The 20758-nt window shown below is 39.1% G+C and overlaps 2 protein-coding genes across 3 annotated transcripts; one reads left to right on the top strand and one right to left on the bottom strand.

Moving 5' to 3' along the window:
• The first annotated feature begins 29 nt into the window (after positions 1–29).
• On the top strand, positions 30–1073 carry LOC114520020 (UDP-N-acetylglucosamine transferase subunit ALG13 homolog). Its single transcript, XM_028540216.1, has 2 exons — positions 30–282; positions 425–1073. Exons 1-2 carry the CDS (start codon positions 30–32, stop codon positions 682–684), a joined length of 513 nt encoding a protein of 170 aa, XP_028396017.1. The 3' UTR covers positions 685–1073.
• On the bottom strand, positions 1001–19696 carry LOC114520019 (serine/threonine-protein phosphatase 6 regulatory ankyrin repeat subunit B-like). 2 transcript variants are annotated; one of them, XM_028540215.1, is made up of 5 exons: positions 19608–19696; positions 8277–8362; positions 4697–5565; positions 2733–4003; positions 1001–2092 (listed from the first exon to the last, which is right to left on the bottom strand). In XM_028540215.1, the coding sequence occupies exons 3-5, from the start codon at positions 5496–5498 to the stop codon at positions 1280–1282; spliced, it is 2886 nt and encodes a 961-aa protein (XP_028396016.1). In that variant the 5' UTR covers positions 5499–5565; positions 8277–8362; positions 19608–19696; the 3' UTR covers positions 1001–1279. The 2 variants fall into 2 exon arrangements, with proteins under 2 accessions (XP_028396016.1, XP_028396015.1); XM_028540214.1 differs by having other exon boundaries at positions 2733–5565.
• Between the last annotated feature and the right edge of the window lie 1062 nt (positions 19697–20758).

Raw genomic sequence — 20758 nt, 5'->3', positions numbered from 1 at the left:
TTCTAAAGGACTATATTTCCTAATTCAATATGGCGGACGAAAATATAGTTTTTGCGACGGTAGGGAGCACAAGTTTTGATCGTCTCGTGGAAACTTTAACGAGCAAGCCAGTTCTCAATGTGCTCGAACGTTTAGGATACACCAAACTTGTGGTTCAAATAGGAAGAGGGAAATATGAGCCGGAATGCTTCGAGAAAAAGAGCTTTGCGTTGGAGTTTTACCGTTACAAGGATTCGCTGAAAGATGATATGAGTAGAGCATCGTTAATTATTAGCCACGCAGGTATATTTCCTGAAAATGTTCTGAAATTTCTAGAATTACCATAACCTTTAGTATTTATATCCACGATCAGTCGATAATAATGAATAATCTCCAAGTTCTAAATATAAATCTTTATTGTTTTTCTACATTTTTAATTCTCAAGGAGCTGGTTGCATAACAGAGTCATTGGAGCTGTGCAAGCCACTGATTGTTGTTGTGAACGAGAAACTAATGGACAACCATCAATTTGAACTCGCCAGACAACTGGCAAAAGACGAACATTTAGTTTATTGCATTTGTGATGACTTAAAAGATGTTCTTGAAAAGAAAAACCTTTCCTGCCTCAAAGGATTAATGCCTGGAGATCCTAAACTGTTTGGAAACTTTCTGGATGATTTTATGGGCGTAAAGAGTGTGAAATAATATTAGAACTAAACCCCAATGAAGATCTTCTTAATGGTATAGTTTCAGTAAGAAGTTATTGAAATCTGTTTGTTAAAACCATAGATTATCTAGAACCATTAGATTTTCTGTTTAAGGGAAAGTTATGGTCCATAATGTAAACAGTGACTTGACAGTGTTTAGATTTTGTTTACAGCTGTATTTCTCAAAATATGATTAATTGTCTGCATATTTAACACAATATTGAATTGCTCAACATCTAAATCAGTATGAACTTGAGTTACTGCACAGAAAAAAATGAGCATTTTATAAAAAATCAAAACGCCCATGTTATGAAAATGCAGAGGCAATGGACAGAATGTAATCCCTGTTATAAAAACTATTGAATTAACATATTAAAAATGATGAAAACACTATGATAATGATTTCCATTTTACATTCAATATACATCAACACTCAATTGGTAAATCTACCAAGCTTTAACAAACACGCTTACAACTAAGATTGGAACTGCACTCTTTTGTATTTTGGAAACTAAGTAGGTTACTTGGAAAGTTTAAATCTTGCATTTGAATTGTCCGCATGTGGCCAAATTCAAACTTTATTTTGAATTGTATCAGTCTCGGTTTATGAAAGAATGTCTTAGTGCTTCATCTGCATAAGGTCTATCATCGATCTTGTGATTAATCAGCCACATCACAAACGTTTGAGCTTCGCAATTATCCAGTTTATTTAAATTGACATAATTTCCTTCTAAAATATTTTTCATTCGTTCCAACTCGGAGCCAAAAGGATGTTCACCTTTAGTTAAGATGAAAAACGAAATCATACCTGCCACCTGGACATCCGATTTCCTTTTGAAACGACCTTTTTCCCTTCTTACTATTCCACAAATTACTTCAGGCGGCACCCATCCACGAGTACCTCTAGCATCTGTTTCAATTGTCGTTTCGTCGTCATGTAGAATACGGCTAACCCCAAAGTCTGCCAATTTTATGTGGCCATGTATATCAACCAGGACGTTTGATGGTTTTAGATCTCTGTGCAATATTCCTTTACCGTGAAGAAATTCAAGTCCAGATAGAATTTCCCAAATCATTCGTGGACCTTCCTCTTGTAGATATTCAATACTGCATGCATGAACAAGTTCCCTCAAGGTTTCTTCGCAAAGATCAACAATAAGATACATGAAGGTATCGTCACGGTGAAAATGACGATAGTTCACTATAAAAGGAGAGTTGTCTGTCTTCATAATAAGAGTCATAATTTCCTTTTCGTTTTCGACTGTTTCGTCCTCACTTTGCACCAAAATTCTCTTAACAGCAACTTCACTTCCATCCTTCATCAGACCGACATAGACACACGAAAAACCACCAGCGCCAATTTTTAATTGATTCTTCGCCACAAATGTCTGCAGTGGTACAGCATTCTAATGGAAAAAGCATGTATTACGTTAGGTAATATATTTACGAGGGAAGGTAAACGCCAGAAGTTAGAAATTGTAATAACATAGAAATTGTGTTATTATCAATGAATGAGATGGTCCTTTCTTATTCCTTGGAAGTATTTAAGGTAAAGCAATGAAAATCAATCGATCGATCGACTGGAGATACCGTAATGGAATCATTATTAGGAGATTGAGATCACCCACGTAATCAGTTTGAGTATGGGTGAACTTTTAGAATACACTGAATACAATCGTATACCTTTCGGATTTTTTGGTTATGCACTTTTTTGGTTTATTTACCATAATCATCGTATGGCAAATTAGGAGAAAAAAGGCCCTGAAACATATTATATTGCACATATTACTAATTTAGTCAAAAGCGCCAGTGCGGTAGTACTCTTACCACTACGCTATGGAGAAAGTCCATTTTGGGAGGATCGGCTAGAGCGGAGTATTAGGGTATTTGTTAATAGGTTTAATAGTGAGTACCCTGCATCAGAATCAACGAGGGGTTGGTTCAGTTCAACTGAATAAATCATGTTGAAGTACTCTCGGTCTCATTATATTAAAGGTCGCGCTCGCCCTAAAATAATCTCACATATAAAAAATTGTAAACTATTACCCCTTTCAACTGGTTGCAATTCATTACTTTCAACATTTGAATTTTCTCACGATGTTTCACGGAGATTTTATTTTTAAGTATAGTTGTAATCTCATCGCGGCCAAGATGAATACTATATTCCAGAGGACTCATTTTTATTCCTTCAACGAGGAATGGTCCTGATTTTCCAACAGCGATGTTCTTTTCAATCAAAAAATGGAGCAAGTCTACAGCATTTTCTACAACAGCCATCTTCACGATGTCATCTCTAAGACTTTCAAGAGTTACATCTGCATCCATTTTAACTAAATATTCGATAATGTCTGGTGCACCTTTAACAATAGCAGTTTGCAGGACTGTTTCCCCGAGACTATTCTCTCCATTTACGTCAGCACCTCGCTCAACTAAATATTTGACAATGTCAAGTTTATCTTGAGCAACTGCAATGTGAAGAACTGTCCTCCCTTCATTATCCTTACTGTTTACATCAACACCCTGTTCCTGTTCAACTAAATATTTGACAATTTTAAGTTGACCTTGAGCAACCGCAGTGTGAAGAACTGTCCTCCCTTTAGTATCCTTGCTTTTTACATCAACACCCTGTTCCACTAAATATTCGGCAATGTCAGAGTAAAGAAAAAGAACAGCAGCGTGCAATGCTGCGTTCCCCCAATTATCATTGCCTGTTACCTTAACACCGTTTTCAACTAAATATTTTACAATATCTAGTGCACCTTTGATAGCAGCGACCTCCAAAACTGTCTTCCCACGATTATTCTTGGCATTTACATCAGAACCTTGTTCAACTAAATACTTAACAATGTCTGAATGACCTGCAGCAACAGCAATGTGCAAAACTGTCCTACCGTCAGTATTCTTACCATTTACATCAGCACGATTATCAACTAAACATTTGACAATGCGTAAAGAACCTGTGGCAACAGCAATATGAAGAACTGTCATACCATCAGTATCCTTTCCATTTACGTTGGCACCATGTTCAACTAAGCATTTCACAATGTCAATTTGACCTTGAGCAACAGCAATGCACAGAACAGTCATCCCGTCAGCATCCTCTCCATTTACGTCTGCACCTTTTTTAACCAAATATGCGGCAGTGTTAACTTTTCCTTGAGCAATAGCAACGTGCAGAACAGTTTTCTTCTTAATATCTCTTCCATTTACGTCAGCACCAAGTCCAACTAAATATTTCACAATGCCAAGTTCACCTTGAGCAACCGCAGGGTAAAGAACTGTCCTTCCGTCGGTATCCTTGCTGTTTAAATCAGCACCTTGTTTCACTAAATATTTCACAATGTCAAGTTTACCTTGAGCAACCGCAGTGTGAAGAACTGTCCTCCCTTCAGTATCCTTGCTGTTTACATCAACACCCTGTTCCACTAAATAATCGGCAATGTCAGAGTGAAGAAAAAGAACAGCAGCGTGCAATGCTGCGTTCCCCCAATTATCATTGCCTGTTACCTTAACACCGTTTTGAACCAAATATTTTACAATATCTAGTGCACCTTTGATAGCAGCGACCTCCAAAACCGTCTTTCCACGATTATTCTTGGCATTTACATCAGAACCTTGTTTAACTAAATACTTAACAATGTCTAAACGACCTGCAGCAACAGCAATGTGCAAGACTGTCCTACCGTCAGTATTCTTACCATTTACATCAGCATGTTTTTCAACTAAATATTTGACAATGCGTAAAGAACCTGTGCCAACAGCAATGTGAAGAACTGTCATACCGTCAGTATCCTCTCCATTTACTTCGGCTCCATGTTCAACTAAATATTTTACAAATTGCATTTCATTTTGAGCAACAGCAGTGCGCAGAACTGTCATACCGTCACAATCCCTTCCATTTACATCAGCACCTTTTTTAACCAAATATTTGAGAGTTTTAACGTTACCTTGAGCAATAGCAACGTGCAGAACAGTTCTCTTCTTAATATCTCTTCCATTTACGTCAGCACCTTGTTTCACTAAATATTTCACAATGTCAAGTTTACCTTGAGCAACCGCAGTGTGAAGAACTGTCCTCCCTTCAGTATCCTTGCTGTTTACATCAACACCCTGTTTCACTAAATATTCGGCAATGTCAGAGTGAAGAAAAAGAACAGCAGCGTGCAGTGCTGCGTTCCCCCAATTATCATTGCCTGTTTTCACCTTAACACCGTTTTCAACTAAATATTTTACAATATCTAGTGCACCTTTGATAGCAGCAACTTCCAAAACTGTCTTCCCACGATTATTCTTGGCATTTACATCAGAACCTTCTTCAACTAAATACTTAACAATGTCTGAATGACCTGCAGCAACAGCAATGTGCAAGACTGTCCTACCGTCAGTATTCTTACTATTTACATCAGCATCTTTTTCAACTAAATATTTGACAATGCGTAAAGAACCTGTGGCAACAGCAATGTGAAGAACTGTCATACCGTCAGTATCCTTTCCGTTTACTTCGGCTCCATGTTCAACTAAGCATTTTACTATGCCAAGCATACGTTTTTCGACAGCAACGTGCAGAGCCGTTCTACCGTAAGTACCTTTTCCATGTACACAAACGCCGTTTTCAAGGAAATATTCGACAATGTCTAGTACACCAACAGAAACAGCATAATGCAAAACTGTTTCACCAGATTCAACAGTACAATTTATATCAGCGTCACAATTTTCAACCAAACGTCTAACTTCCTCTAATGAACCAGTCAGTACCGCACTATGAAGAGTAGTTCCGTCACTTTGCAAATTATGATCAGATCCACGATCCATTATGATCAGATTTCCTCTTTTTCACAGATATTGATGTACCCACTTGCTCTTGGGTCTCTACCAACATCTGTTTTTAAAGATAAGTTAAATTTGTTTTACAAGAGAGTTTCTGCCAGAGTCAAAGGGGGTATGTATAAAACCCTTACTATTCTATCGCTATTATCGTTACTCTGGTTTTTAATAATAAAAGTAATCATCACCCAAAGATTACAATCTACAATCAAGACCCCACTTTAGGGCATAATAACTCACAGTAATATGCCAGGTTTCTAAACAACGTCCTTTGTCCATAACAGCAACTTTCAACTTCAACTCACAACGCAGCAATGTTTTCAAAAAGGTTTACGCGTCGAATATGGTATATACATGCGTAAAAATCATCATGTTGATGCAAGTTGTTAAAAACAGGAGTGAACAATGCTGTGCTGCACCTTGTGAAAAGTATTGTTAACAATGTTGTTGAAGCTTGTTGAATCATCAATGTTGTTGCAACTTGTTACAGCATTGTTCAACCCTGATGCGACAACCTGATCAATTTTTGGCCGTGTATGGTATATAAAGTATGAGCATGCAGAAATTGTTGCAGAAACGAGTTGAAAGTTTATGAACTGTTTTAATTCACATAGCACTGTTGTTCAAATTTTTACTTATTGTTACGTCGGCAGTTGATGTTGAAAATTGTTAGGTGTAACATTACTCTTAGTGGCAATGACTTTATAACCATTCCATGCACGCATGCAATGGTAATGGTTTGTTTCACTTACGCGTTTTTTACGCGCGGAAAATTTTAATTGCTTCCAATTTTTTTTTATTTAACACATGCATGGGTCAATAAATGTATACTAAAATATACAGAAGAAAGACTATTTGCATTTTGCCAGGCATTTCTATTTATGGCGGAAGCTGCTTGCAACATAATATAAGGATAAAAATTTCAATATCAGATCACCCCTGATTAAGACACAGACCGGAGTGTTGAAACGTTGGTTCGTGAATGTAATCTTTGTGTGCTGATTACTTTGAATATTCAAAACCAGAGTAGCGATAATGGCGACGGTATCGGTTTCTGTTCCGCTGCAACCGCTGCACAAATTTAAGATTATAGAAGTTGCGCTGTTTTCAGGGTCGAAACTAGCGTGAATATTCATCTATTCTGTTCTGCCCGATGCGTTAGTTTCGCCTCTGCCATTTTTTTATCAAATTCAAAATTAATATTTAATTCACAATTTACCAGTGATACTAAAATTAAAAACCCCAACTAATAGCTTCAGTATGAAGTCACAAGACTGGCTTTTTGACTCGAAATTTCTCGTTAGGGCGCATGCTCGGCAGGTGCCTGAGATTGAAGTATAAACAATTCTGTAATTTATCTTAAAGAGCAGACGTTTACCAACACCGCGGAAAAATGTCTGCGCACGCGCCGAAATATCAAAATATGATGGTAAATCTAAATATCAACTTTTGGAACAAAACATGCCCGTTATTTGATAAAATATAAGTTAAGAAAAGGCAAAAATATACAAGACGGCCAGACAGAACATAAATTAAAAGCCTTCTAGTATTTAGAGTATCGAACGAACTGGAATTCACGGTAAATTTTCCTTTTTTTACGGGGTGGCTTTAGAATATTTTTCGAAAACAAAAGTTTAAACCTAAAAGTTAAGAAAACCCGTAGAAAGTTAAGCTTTCTAATATATTTAAATTGTAAAATACATCTTAATTTTCAACCATTGAGAACACGCAAACGTCTCGTATCTGGCGACATATTTTTTTTTAATAAAACGTGTCTCAATTAAAAGTTCGGAAACTGTCGTTGCTTATTTGATAAACAAAATGTTTGAGACGAAAAATTTGTTAACAGTCACCTTTTACAGGTGTTTTTGTAGGATGCCACTTCTAGGACTCTCTGGACGTTTTTTCTCTTAGTTTTTAAATTGCAGTGTTTATTTATGCCCTCGAAATATGGATTTGAAGACACGAATTAAATCACTCCTTTTTACCGCCATTTTTAGCCTTCGGAAACGTTCGGAACCGCTTTTTAATTCTTTTTAATCTCACTTACAGGCAGAGTTGACGCGTGCGCAGACGTTTTTCCGCGGTGTTACGTTTACCACAAAATCCAAGCCTTTTTAGGCAGTTTAGGCGCTTGTCGAGCATGCGCAGTTGGGCACTTCGCTCTCGCGCCCTGAAAAAAAGCTTGTACAAGAAAACGCCATATTAATTCCTATACATCAAGTTCACTGAGCTATATTAAAATTGGCTCTCGGCCAAAAGTTGAAGCCACTAAGAATTTTAATATAGCTCAATAAGCTCAATAAAAAATAGTATCTATTAATGATCTAAAAATGTATCTATTTTTTTACTCTGACATTGATAGTAAACGCTGTAACCACAAAGAGTAAATAATAGATATATATTATTTAGTCTGTGTAAACATTGACCAGTGTAGGTCAGCAGATCGTTGATCACGCAACTGAATTCAATCGCCTGAAGATCGATACAATCGTGAAACCCTGAATAGCGATAAATATATAAGATTGTATTACTATTTTACTAATTTTACTTTTAGTAATACAATCTTATATATTTATCGCTATTTAGGGTTTCACGATTGTATCGATCTTCAGGCGATTAAATATATATAAATATATATATATATATATATATATATATATATATATATATATATATATATATATATATATATATATATATATATATATATATATATGGTTAAGTAATTTGGTGGTTGTAGTTAAAGAATTGATTAGTTTTTACCGCTTATTTTTCTCGACTTTATCTCCTCCCGAGTCGCCCGAGCCATCTTTGTCTGCAGAGCTTCAAATCACTGTGGTCTTATGGAGCTAGAACAAAATGTTAATGTCAAATCTAATTGTTTTATTAAGCTGCATTTACACACCAGAAAAATTCCGCTCGAAACGGAAAACGAATTTTGGTCAACAAAATACCAGAGAGTGCATGCTGAATATCATATTTTTAGATAGAGCGAAACTATCATCGGTTCTGCACTCTTGTTCATGTTATCTAAAGTTTTACCAATGAGGCAATTTTGTTTGGAACATTCACTAAAGAATAGTCACACACCACCACAGGATGGTTATTTGAGAAATTTAATTGAAAAAGTAGAAAATGTATAAAGATCTATTTCACCGTTCAACCCTCTTTTTAGTCTTTTTAGAGTGTGAGGACCATGCAATGTTGGCAACAACTTCTCACCCTTGTCATGGACTATTTTTCACACAAAGTTTAAAAATTGCTGCTCATGCGCGACTATTATGACCATACAAGAGTCTTTTTAGCGGAATTCTGAAGACAAAAAAATAAAGACATGGCCATATTATGTTTTGAGTTTCGGGTTTAAAATAAGCAATCAAACACCCTATGCTTTGATATTATTTAAAAAAAAACAGATTTAAAAGACGGTTAGCAACTTGAAAAATTCAAATAAATAATATTTACGCGTAAATATGGGACTTCATTGCAAAGAATTCAGCCAGAGTACATATATAGTGCCAATGCAAATATAATTAATTCGGCATCAATTGGACCAGCTTTTTTGACTTTCGAAAGTCAATTTTGAGCTATAGATATGCTCAATTGCCTTTCCACAATTAATTAAGGATACATATACCGATTCTCTTTAAGAATTTATTCCAGAATTAGCCATAGGTAGCGCGGGTTTTTCAAAAAAGCGATTTTTCGTCTTAAAAACGGCGTTTTAAACGGTTTTACTCGTTAAATTCCCTCCTGACACTTGCCAATTAAGCTCGCCGGATGTCATCACGCGCTGGCTGCGCGTGGGACACGAAACAATTTTAATTATACCAGCGCCGCGAAGTATGGAATACATATATTTAAAATATATTTGTGGTTCCTTCGCTGATTGGGTATGTTATACCATATGTATTCCATATATTTCGACCGGAGAGTGTGAAGTATAATCAGCAAAAACACAGAAGTTTCATATCTGTGTCTGTATATAGCTAATCTGTGTGTGGCGTAAGCTCCTTCCGCCAAATTTCAATACAAAAGTATAGAGAAAACGCTGTTCGAAAGTTGAAAAATTGATTCTTTTTTCTGAAACTGGATGGGATTATCCTCATTTTTGGACTAAAATTTTGGAGATTAACGGTAAGTTGTTTGTTTTGTTGGGTTTAAATGTTCGTGTTGTTTTTAAAAGCAATATTAAAATCGTCGTTTTGTAAGTGCGATTTGAGTTAATAGCCTTGTCGATTGCAATATTTGTCCCGAATTGTCAATGTCAAATTGTGTTTGCCAAAGTGAAACGTTGTCACAGCTGCTTTTTTATTGTTTGTCAACTGGCGAGCAGAACGTTTGCATATTCGTAGAATAACAATATAGGACAAATTTCAAAGAATACTTCTAAATTTGCGTTTGAATTTTAAAATCTTGACAAAATACGCTGCAAGACATTTTGAGTTTTTGGCGTTATATAACTTTAACTCGCAGAGAATAACAGTTTTTTTAATAATTAGTTCCATTTGATGATACAAACATTCACTGAAAACATTCATAACTATTTATCTTTACTTCTCAAGCAGAGTTGCTGTTCGATTACACACTTTTTCAGTCCTTTTTCAAACTTTTTTGATCAAATTTTCACCAAACATATTATCCCTGGTTTTTCTAAAGAAAATATATTTCAGCACTTTAATATATTTTAGCTCTTCCCTTACACTACAAAAAACGTTTGGAACATATTAGCCAAAGCGGTTGAATTCTAAAAGATCCGCTTTTATATAATGCCAATGGTCTTTCTCGGGCTTATTCACTTGGCGTCTTTATGTGTATTTTTGTCACTCTAAATTTGGTCCTAAAAACGCTACCTGGACGATTGATGGTTAATAGTTCGACAAAAACTATTTTTGAACTTCTCAACCAGGCGAATTACTTTAATTGATTCACCATACCTATGTTTTATCCCATCCAAGTATTATTGCTTCGAATAATTATGGGATATGTACAACCTCGAATAAATATCTTATGATTAATCTCTTTCAGTGTAAATAAGGTGTGTTTTCATCACATATTATTACCTAAAGAATTTCAGTGACTAGATTCTCTTTTGGTACAAACTGTAGACCAAAAATATGATGCACTGCACACAATAACTTTTTTGTTCAAAATTGTTTTAGCCAATAAAGCGGTTGAGGACATTGCACATAATTGCTGCGGAGCGAGCGAGCCTGAAGCGAGCGAGCGTAGCAGCAGTCTAATTTGTGCAGAAAGGGGGTTCTGAACTAAATTTTATTTAGCGCAAGGAATTGTGGTCGTGCGCGTTTTTTATGCGCAGAACACAAATTTTAAACTCGCTCATATCCATGTACTTTTTGATTTCGACGGACAGGATCTTCAAATTTTTGTCAAATTTTAAAGCTTCTGATCTATTTTGACTATTTAAGTTAAGATATTTTGTCTTTCGTTCATATGTTACGTTTACAGTTGATTACAAATTTAACTTCTATATATTTATGAAACGCTAAAAGCATATACAATCGATCGCAGCTAAATTCATACTGTTTATATACGATACACTATACATATATACTATCCAATATATACTATCCAATGTGCTAACGGCAAATTCGCTTTGCTTGAGCAGTTGAGCCGTCAGTGCTGTGAAGCAAATCAAGTCTTACATACAGAAGTCTTTTTATCCATTGGCATTTGTATTCTTTTGCTTATTTCCATATTTTGCATCAAGTGATGTTTCAAGTATGCAGCTTGACGCTTGCGAGTCGTGTTAACATGACACAGTCACAGATAAAATATTCAATTGATCGTCTAAATTGCCTGACTGAATTATTCAGATTCGTGCAATGTTTGACCTGTTTTATTTTAAAGCATAGGTATATATTTTTAATGAGGTTACGCAGTAACCAAGGTTAATATCGTAGGAACTGCGCGCGGACTGGGCAAAAGAGCGGCGAAGGGCCTGGGACGGGGCTCATAACTCAAGAAGGCGCGGATATAGCGAGGGATGAGCACGCAAGGAAGCCATTAGCGTATGTATCGCCAGCAAGAGAAGTAGTCCGCTAGTTAGAATTTTTTTTTTTTTTTGGTGATTGTTGGTGTTGCCGCATAAAACTTGGAAATAGCAATGGCGTCAGAAAGAGATTCACGCGAAGAACATGGGGAATCGTCCCCATCTGTGAATTGGGCCGCGGCATTTAACTCGCCGGAGTTTTGCGCTGGCTTACAGCACGTGGTCGCAGAGGCAATCGCGAAATCGCTCGCCGCGAAAGAGGACGAAGTCTCTGCACTGGAACAATTGGGCGATATACCCACGAGTTCAAGGCTTCCCGTGGTAAGTGCGTCGAGCACGAATCAAGGTATGTTAACTGCTCCTTTCTTTCTGGGGATTGCTGGGTCAGCGTCGGCTACACAATCCAGCGCTAGTTTCGTGGATACGAACACGGCAGCATTGACTGAACCCACTCAGTCGTTACCCGCTACCACACTAACCTCGGTGGGACCGGTTGGTGGGCTCAATCATGCCTTTATTTTGGGTCCGGGGCGTCCTCCCATCCCAGCGAAACTTGTGACTCAAATTTTGGCCAATAAGTTTGTCGAACTGTCCGAACTTATCCCAGAGAACCGCGAAGCCCCATTAAACGAAGTACCATCCTTTGTTATTGATGGCCGCTCGATTGTCCCTACCAGTACATCGCGCAAGAAAAACGAACTTCGCGATATTTTGACGTGGGTCGAGTGCTTTAATAGTTAGTTATATCACTGTGATAACCTCGGCCAGACCTGACAGGGCGCGTGATTTACTCTCCTATATGGCCTTGATCATTCGCATGGCTAAACAGTTCCCCGGACGGTGCTGGCTGAATTATGATCGAGGGTTTCGCCTACACGCCGCGGCGTCCAATTCAACGAATTGGAATCAGATTCATTCGGATCTATACCATTACCATACTGCGGTCTCGGCACAATCAACGCCGCCTTCGGTCTCTAGATTTCGGGAACCTCGGGGGGACCAAAACTCGCCTATCGCTTGCAAATCATGGAACTCAGGGGCGTGCAGTAGTCCCCGCGAGTTCTGTAGATTTCACCACAAATGTGATCGAGTGGGATGCGGCGGTGCGCATCGACGGATCCATTGCCAAGAATCCCCTCGGAAACGAGGGCGTAGTCCTGGCGAAGAATCAACTCGCCGGCGCCAGGCAAGAAGAGATTAGAGACAGCATAATCAATAACAATAGTTCTTCGTCCGGTTGTGTATTAAATTACATTTTTACTCTTCCTTGTGTGTCCTCGGTAACTCCTATTAATGTAGACAATTTTTCCATACAATTATGCGGTCATCCGGATAAAGCGAAAGTGGATTATGTTTTAAGTGGTTTACGGGACGGGTTTCGGCTCGGGTTCCACTCCGAATCTACCAAACTAAAACCAGCAAAGTCAAATTGCCCATCAGCGCGGGAACATCCCTCGGTGATTGATGAATATGTGGCTAAAGAAGTTTCGCTCGGTCGCGTATTTGGTCCTACTCCTGTACCCCCCTTGCCTAATTTGCAAGTCAGTCGCTTTGGCGTCATTCCCAAAAAAGACGGGGGGTGGCGACTAATCCTCGATTTGTCATTTCCCTTCGGCCATAGCGTGAATGATGGAATTCACAAAGAGGAATTCTCTCTGACTTATAGTAAGGTGTCAGATGCTATCGCGCTCATTGTCAACACCAGACGCGGGGCACTTATGGGCAAAGTAGACATAAAAAGCGCGTACCGCATAATCCCTGTGCATCCGTCCGATCGTCACTTATTGGGCATGTTTTGGCAAGGGAGTTATTACGTGGACTTGGCATTACCCTTTGGCCTGCGTTCAGCCCCAGGTATTCTTAACAGCGTGGCTGATTTATTTCATTGGTGTTTAGTTACTAAGTGGAACACTAGTGACTTGTTGCACTACCTGGACGATTATTTCACTTTAGGGCCACCGGCCTCTGACACGTGTGCGGAGCGTCTTCGCGCGATTGACCAAGCAGCCAAAGAAATTGGCATCCCCCTATCGCCGGAAAAATGTATCGGCCCTACAACCTGCCTCACGTTTCTTGGGATCGAGTTAGATTCGCTTAAGATGACCGCGAGCCTCCCCGCCGGCAAACGCGCTGAGATTGTTACCATGCTTCACGAATGGGCCAATAAACGCACATGTAAATTGAAAGAACTCCAGTCCTTGGTGGGCAAACTTAACCACGCCTGCTCGGTAGTTCCCCAGGGTCGGACATTTGTGCGCCGTCTGCTGGACTTGTTAAAAGGTCACTCCAGCAAGCAGTCTCGGTTTATTCGCCTAAACAGAGAGTGCAAACGCGATATAGAGTGGTGGCGCTCCTTATTGCCTTCGTGGGACGGTGTCTATTTTTTTGATTTACCTGATTGGGCCCCAGTCGCGGACCTTTTCTTGTCCACGGACGCATCCGGTAGTATCGGGTACGGTGCGTTTCACGCCGGAGAATGGTTTAACGGCTCGTGGTCCGATGCCCAGCGTTCGCTCAGTATTGCATATAAAGAGCTATTCCCTATAGTCATTGCCTGCTATATTTGGGGCGAGCATTGGCGTCGGCGTCGTATCCAATTTTGTTGTGACAATCAGAGCGTTGTGGCGGTTATTTCGTCCGGAACGTCTAGGGACAGCGGTCTCATGCGGCTGTTACGCGAGCTGTTCCTCTGCGCAGCGCAACATAAGTTTAAAGTCACCGCGGCACATGTCCCGGGAAAGGAAAACGGTATTGCTGATGCCCTCTCTCGGTTTAATATGCAGGTATTTCGTCAGCTGGCACCACACTCCCGTCAAGATCCCGTCGCGATCCCGCCAACCTTGCTAGCTCGTCTGAGCTCGCCGAACTAAATCAAAACGCTCGAGCTCTCATGTTTCAGGGCATCGCCAGTACCACCAGGCGTACATATGATTCCGCTCAGCGTAAATTTCTCGAGTTCTGCCATTGGAGCCAACGCCTCAACCCGAATGGTTCTCCCCTGCCGGCGTCTGAATGGACACTAATATTGTTTGCCACCTATCTGTCAAAAACCATCAAGGCAGCATCGATAAAGGTTTGTCTAGCTGGGATACGTTCCCTCCACATCGAACACGGCCTCGCGAACCCGCTTGCTAACTGCCTGCGATTGGAAAGGGTATTGGGGGGAATTAAGCGCTCCCAGGGCATCTCGAAACGTGAAAGACTTCTAATTACGTTGCCGGTGCTTTCTCGCATTCGGGCGGTGCTGGATCTCGACCGGTACGACGATATATTGTTTTGGGCGGCCTGTTGCACCGGCTTTTTCGGTTTCTTGCGCTCTGGCGAATTTACGACAGCGAACAGCTCGTTCGACGCGCGTGTGAATCTGGCTGTAGAGGACGTTCAGGTTGACCATCATAAGCAGCCGCAGGTAGTCTTTCTTCGCATCAAGTGCTCTAAAACGGACCCATTTCGCCAGGGCCACACCATCCGTCTGGGCATCTCGGGAAAAGAAGTCTGCGCAGTCCGTGCACTGCTGCGCTACCTTCACCGGCGGGGTGGGGACGGTGGACCGCTATTTCGCCATACAACGGGTCTGCCACTGACTCGGACGACTTTGACAGCCTGGCTCAGAACCGCGGCCGCCCGCGCGGGATCAGAAGGGAACTTTTCAGGCCATAGCTTTCGTATCGGGGCGGCAACCTCGGCGGCGGCAGCGCGGGTATTCCTGACCATCTCATCAAAACATTAGGGCGGTGGTTCAGCAATGCTTACCAGTTGTATATACAGACACCTACCCAGCTTTTAGAAACGGTCCCGGCGCGCATGGTTAATAGTGTCACATAATGATGTCAGGTGTACTTGTCAAATAAATCTCTGCATGTTGCCTTGTGTATTGGATGTGGTCTATGTTTGTACTTTGGTTGTTTTTTTTTGTTTTGTTTTCTTTTTCTAAGCGTGGCTTAGCATTGGGGGGCGGTCCCTTGCTAATTGAAGCATCGCAGCGTTGCTTAGCAGTGGGGTGCGGTCCCCTGCTAATTGAATCTTACCAGCGTTGCTTAGCAGCGGGGCGTGGTTCCTGTGTCCCCTGCTAATTGAATCTTACCAGCGTTGCTTAGCAGCGGGGCGTGGTTCCTGTGCTAATCGAATCATAGTAGCGTTGCTTAGCAGTGGGGGGTGGTCCCTTGCTAATTCAATCTTACCAGCGAGACTTAGCAGCAGAGCGTGGTCCCTGGGCTAAGTGAAGCATAGCAGCGTTGCTTAGCAGTGGGGTGTGATCCCCTGCTAATTCAATCGGACCAGCGAGGCTTGGCAGCAGGGCGTGGTCCCTGGGCTAATTGAATCATAGCAGCGTTGCTTAGCAGTGGGGTGCGATCCCTTGCTAATTCAATCTGACCAGCGAGGCTTGGCAGCAGGGCGTGGTCCCTGGGCTAATTGAATCATAGCAGCGTTGCTTAGCAGTGGGGTGTGGTCCCCTGCTAATTGAATCTCACCAGCGTGGCTTCGCATTGGGATGTGATCCCTTTGCTAATGGAATCATAGCGCTTAACGTCGCATCTAGGGTTGTTCCCTTTGCCAGCGCCGGTCTTGGCACCGGGCCCTCGTCCCCGTAGACGCCTGGCGAGGCTAGGTCGCATAACGACGGCGTCGGTCGATAATTCTACGGTCTTGTGAAATCGTGCGGATGGTTCGGAGAGGTAGAGGAAAAATAAGATTACGTTACTTGGAGTGGTGAAATTTGGTGAAATTCCACCGTTGGTGGTCAGGTCCGGACTAAGGCCTCTTTTCCACTCATCGTAAAATCAACTCGCAAGATCGCTGCGAGTTCTTGCATCTAATTGAAATAGACTGACAAGCATTGTGATTGGACGAAACTAATCGCAGCGAGCTTGCGAGTAAGTTTTTGCGATGAGTGGGTGAGGGCCTTAAGCAGACTCACGTAATGCGGACCTGAATCCAAGTAACTGATAGTGTCACGGTAGTGGCCAAGTCTGCACCTAACCATCCACACGGGTAAGTATAGTGACGTCCGAGATTAATTCCTATTTTACAATGAGCTAAATGCCTAAATATTTTTGTTATTTAGTGCTGGTTTCTGATTACACGTCTTCTCGAGTGCGTTCAAAGTTCAAAATCAAAGTATCAAATGATGTTTTGTCACTATTTACATGAAGCTAAACATTTACGTGGACTCATACAAGACAAATAACATATTCCAAAAACAAATATCCATGTTACCAAAAAATGTTCTATTTTGTTAAACATGCGCTACTGCTTAGGGCCTGTATTTTCGCTAGGCGGAATCATTTTGCCCGAATAATATTTTCCGCGCGGAAACTGGAAAGTACAATGCTGTCAACTTTGTTGCAGTGGAAAATGTCGCTACGCGCGCAAAATTCTGCGTAATATTACTATTATTCTTAATACTCCTGTTGTGATTCGTATATTAAAATATTTTGAAAACTAGCTGCTTCTAAAGACTTTGACTTGAACGAGCCGCAACTCGTATCTCTATCCAACATCGTAGAAATTGGTATTTATGACATTGAAAAATGGCTATTTTCAGACGATTCGTTTTTGCCGACTGCAATCTACAAATCCTTTGGGTAGCAAATACTTTGTTGAACATATATCTTTTTGCTTAACAAATTTACTCGCGAAATCATAATATAAACCTGCAGCCTATTTCAAAACAATTTCGAGATAAAAGTTAGAACTTGAACAGTTGAACTACACAACGATGTTTTTCATACGAACTACATTACATAGCATATGTTGACCTATAATGACGTCATTGCCAGTGTTCTCCCTAACAGGTATAAATTCATGTACAGCCCCAGCGAGTTAATGCTCAATAGAGGTTCACTTTACGTGTTTTAAACCTGCTATTGCTATTAGTTAAAGCGGATTTAGTTTACTAATATTTCATATAACAATTTACATGGACCCTAAAATACTCGCAGCAATCCCTACCTTGCAGGTAACCTAGTATATTATATAATACCCCATTAAATTTAGAGCGTTTAATTGGTTGATGACGATCACATGATATTGAATAGAAAGTCTCATTTCCCAATGGAAAGCGTTCCATTGCACTCTCCAGAGTGCAATTGTACTATACATTTTGTTCCATTGCACTCTTAATGCTTTCAGTAAATACCATCCATCAAAATGCTTCTCGCACTTATGGTTGTTGATCCATTCAGTATGTTTTTTAATAAATTATATTTTTGAAACGAGACAGTCTATTTTGGTATTACATAAAACAAATAATGAATGTTTTCATTCATGCAATGGTAAAAATATTTTCACTTGGTGAAAGATGGAATGCTCCATTCAACTTGGCTATCGCCTCATTGAATGGAACATTCCATCTTTCACCTCGTGAAAATATTTTTACCATTGCACTCATAAACATTCATTATTTGTATAATATTTAATATAATATATTTGTAATAAAATAGAATGGAAATAGAATAGAGTGGAATCATACACAACTCATTTCAAGCCAGGAACAGGTGAGAAAAATAAGTCAACTATTGATCCTCTGGCAGGAATTAAACCTACCCTTATGCGAAGAGCCTATTCATGGCATTACCACCTTAAATACACACTAACCATGCTTCATGCTTGCTCTTGTCAGCTACCTCTGTAACTCAGTGGCAAGAGCACTGCACCAGCATCGCATAAGTGTAGGTTCGATTCCTGCCAGAGGACCGATTTTGTTGTTGTTATAACATGCTCTGCATTCAATGTATTGAGCACTCTGTGCTCGAAAAAAGTCTATTTGGAATAGATTTATATATTTCAATATTGCAAGCTAGTAGAGCGATATTTACACATTTACACATTTCTTAAAATTTGGCATCGCTACTCTGAGTTTCATGTCACAGAGTGGCAATCATCAGGCAACTAAATTTCAGTATATATAGAGAGAGCTAAATGAAACCAAAATTAAACCATTTAAATTCACCAGATTGGTGTGGCAGGCACTGCTTGTTATACAAAACAAATTTGTAGTGAATTAAATCTTATGAAGTAAACCAAGTTTATTGAACTTATTTCGCTCTGAAAAATCTTGGTTGATTTTTCAAAACATGTGCACAAATAATTTTTTCATTGTTGCTGTATTTTAATACCCACCCAATAATACGACAGAGATTATAAGCAATTACAAAATAAACAAGGAAAAAGTAAATCAAAGCAGTTTGTGCTCTTGAAAAGCAGAAGTAAACTTTATAGAATCAACGGAGAATATGATTTTGAGCACTCTCTGGTGTTTCGTAGATCAAGCCACAATATCACTACCATAGAATTAGTAGTAAAATACTTAGTTAAATTGGTTGAATCTTTGTTTCGACATTTCATTTTTATATGTCCTGGATGTCCATTGGGCACTAAGACTCGGTTAGGAAGAATGTTGCCTCTAAAGCAAAGTTCTCATAAGCATAGTTTTTAGTTTATAAATCGTAATCGCTGAATCTGATGACCATTGTCAGTGATACATGTCTTTATTACACCAGGAAAAACTTGAATCTAATATTGGTATGTAAAGGTACACAATACACTGATATGGAACAAAAATCCGAATATAGAAAAATAACATATTTCATCACAACCATCAGGTGACATTTTATTGCCCTATGCATTTTGAAACTGACATGAAATTTTATAAAATAACTATTCACACGTGTATTATAGCTACTAAAATGTATAATCTACTTTTCCTTAGATCGCTCTGAAAATTTCATCCACCATAGAATAGAACAAATACTCATAAATTGTTGGATACAAGCATAGAAAACCATAGGATACAAGTTCGCAAATATTTTTATTACAGTTGCAATTTATTGGCACGGCACGGCTGAAATTAGTACGCGTACCCGATTTTAGTGTTCAGGCTACATTATAAACGCAGGGCACGAATAAAATGGGTACGGTACCCTTTTGGCCGTGGCGTGTGAGTGTAGTGTAAATTCTGTAAATTAAATCGTCGTGTCGTTTAAGCTTTCAGTTGGCTCAAAATTTCTAATCAACCTTGCCGAACGTATTAAACGCTGTGAAGCATGTCGTTTCAAAAAGCCCTATACTATAGATTTTACCTTATTGAGTTTATTCCATTCTTCAAATCCAATAGCGACGATAATAAGAAATAAATATATGAGTCAATAGGAATTCTCACAAAATAAGGCCAACGAAAGTGGTCACGAAATATATTATAATAATTAATGAAATATGTACTGCATAATTGTAAGACACTAATAATATAAATTATATAATGCTATGCAATTCAATGGTTCTATGGTTCTACGGTTCTAGGTTCTATGGTTCTATGGTTCTATGTTCTATAGTTCTACGGTTCTATAGTCCTAAGTTTCTAGGTTCTATGGTTCTTCGATTCTATGGTTCTTTCGTTCTATAGTTCTAGATTCTATGGTTCTAGGTTCTATGGTTCTATTAATATTAGTTGAGTTCTGGATTCTGTGATTCTACGGTTGTATATAAAGCAAAAAACAAATTCCGAATAAACAGGACATATTGACTTCAGAGAGAGAGAGAAAGAGAGCATGTGTGTCAAATCCAGCAGGTAGGCGGATGGCCAGTTAATCCATCTACAGTTCTAAAGTCGATTGCTGAAGCGTTAATATTGTCTAAACTGAACTACTGTTGTACTGTATGGGGTGCTGTATTAAACCAGGATTCTATAAATTATCTACAAAAGCTTCAGAATAAGGTCGCTAGATTAGTTTTAAATTATAAAATTAATGAAATCTCTAGAAAAGACTTATTTAGCGAAATAGGCTGGCTAACTGTCAGGCAAAGGATACATCTCCAAACTGTCATGATGTTACATAAATCATTATACACCTATGAACCTTCCACAATTTATATGCATCTTCGTGTATTAGAAATTTTACATGAACATGGCACAAGGTTTTCATTAAGGTGTAGGAACGATAAGTTATTATTAGAGAAACCTCAATTTAAGAAGAAAACATTTTTAGCCCGGGCATTTAGAGTTAGAGGAATTGAAATATGGAACAATCTTGATAGTGAAATAAGGAATATAGCCTGTAAGTCTCGGTTTAAATCTGTCTTCTGTAAGCAGCTTGAATGGTTTATATAGTATGTTTTAGATCTCTATTTTCTAAAATTATAAAATAGCTATAAATATTTATCATATATTTATTCGTTTAATCTATAGGAGTTTTACTTAGAATTTTAGTAGATTATTTACATAATTTATTTCAAT

The sequence above is a fragment of the Dendronephthya gigantea genome, unplaced genomic scaffold, assembly GCF_004324835.1.
Source record: "Dendronephthya gigantea isolate DGI-Jeju-01 unplaced genomic scaffold, DenGig_1.0 000015F, whole genome shotgun sequence".
Classification (NCBI taxonomy): Eukaryota; Metazoa; Cnidaria; class Anthozoa; order Malacalcyonacea; family Nephtheidae; genus Dendronephthya; species Dendronephthya gigantea.
Note: the sequence above shows the minus strand (reverse complement) of the source record. Positions and strands in the feature narration are given on the sequence as shown.

Coding starts and splice junctions, on each gene's coding strand:
- LOC114520020 (XM_028540216.1), top strand. CDS start 30: ATGGCGGACGAAAATATAGTTTTTGCGACGGTAGGGAGCACAAGTTTT. Junction 283..424: donor GTTAATTATTAGCCACGCAG/GTATATTTCCTG, acceptor TTAATTCTCAAG/GAGCTGGTTGCATAACAGAG.
- LOC114520019 (XM_028540214.1), bottom strand. CDS start 5,498: ATGGATCGTGGATCTGATCATAATTTGCAAAGTGACGGAACTACTCTT. Junction 2,093..2,732: donor ATTGCAACCAGTTGAAAGGG/GTAATAGTTTAC, acceptor TTTTTCCATTAG/AATGCTGTACCACTGCAGAC.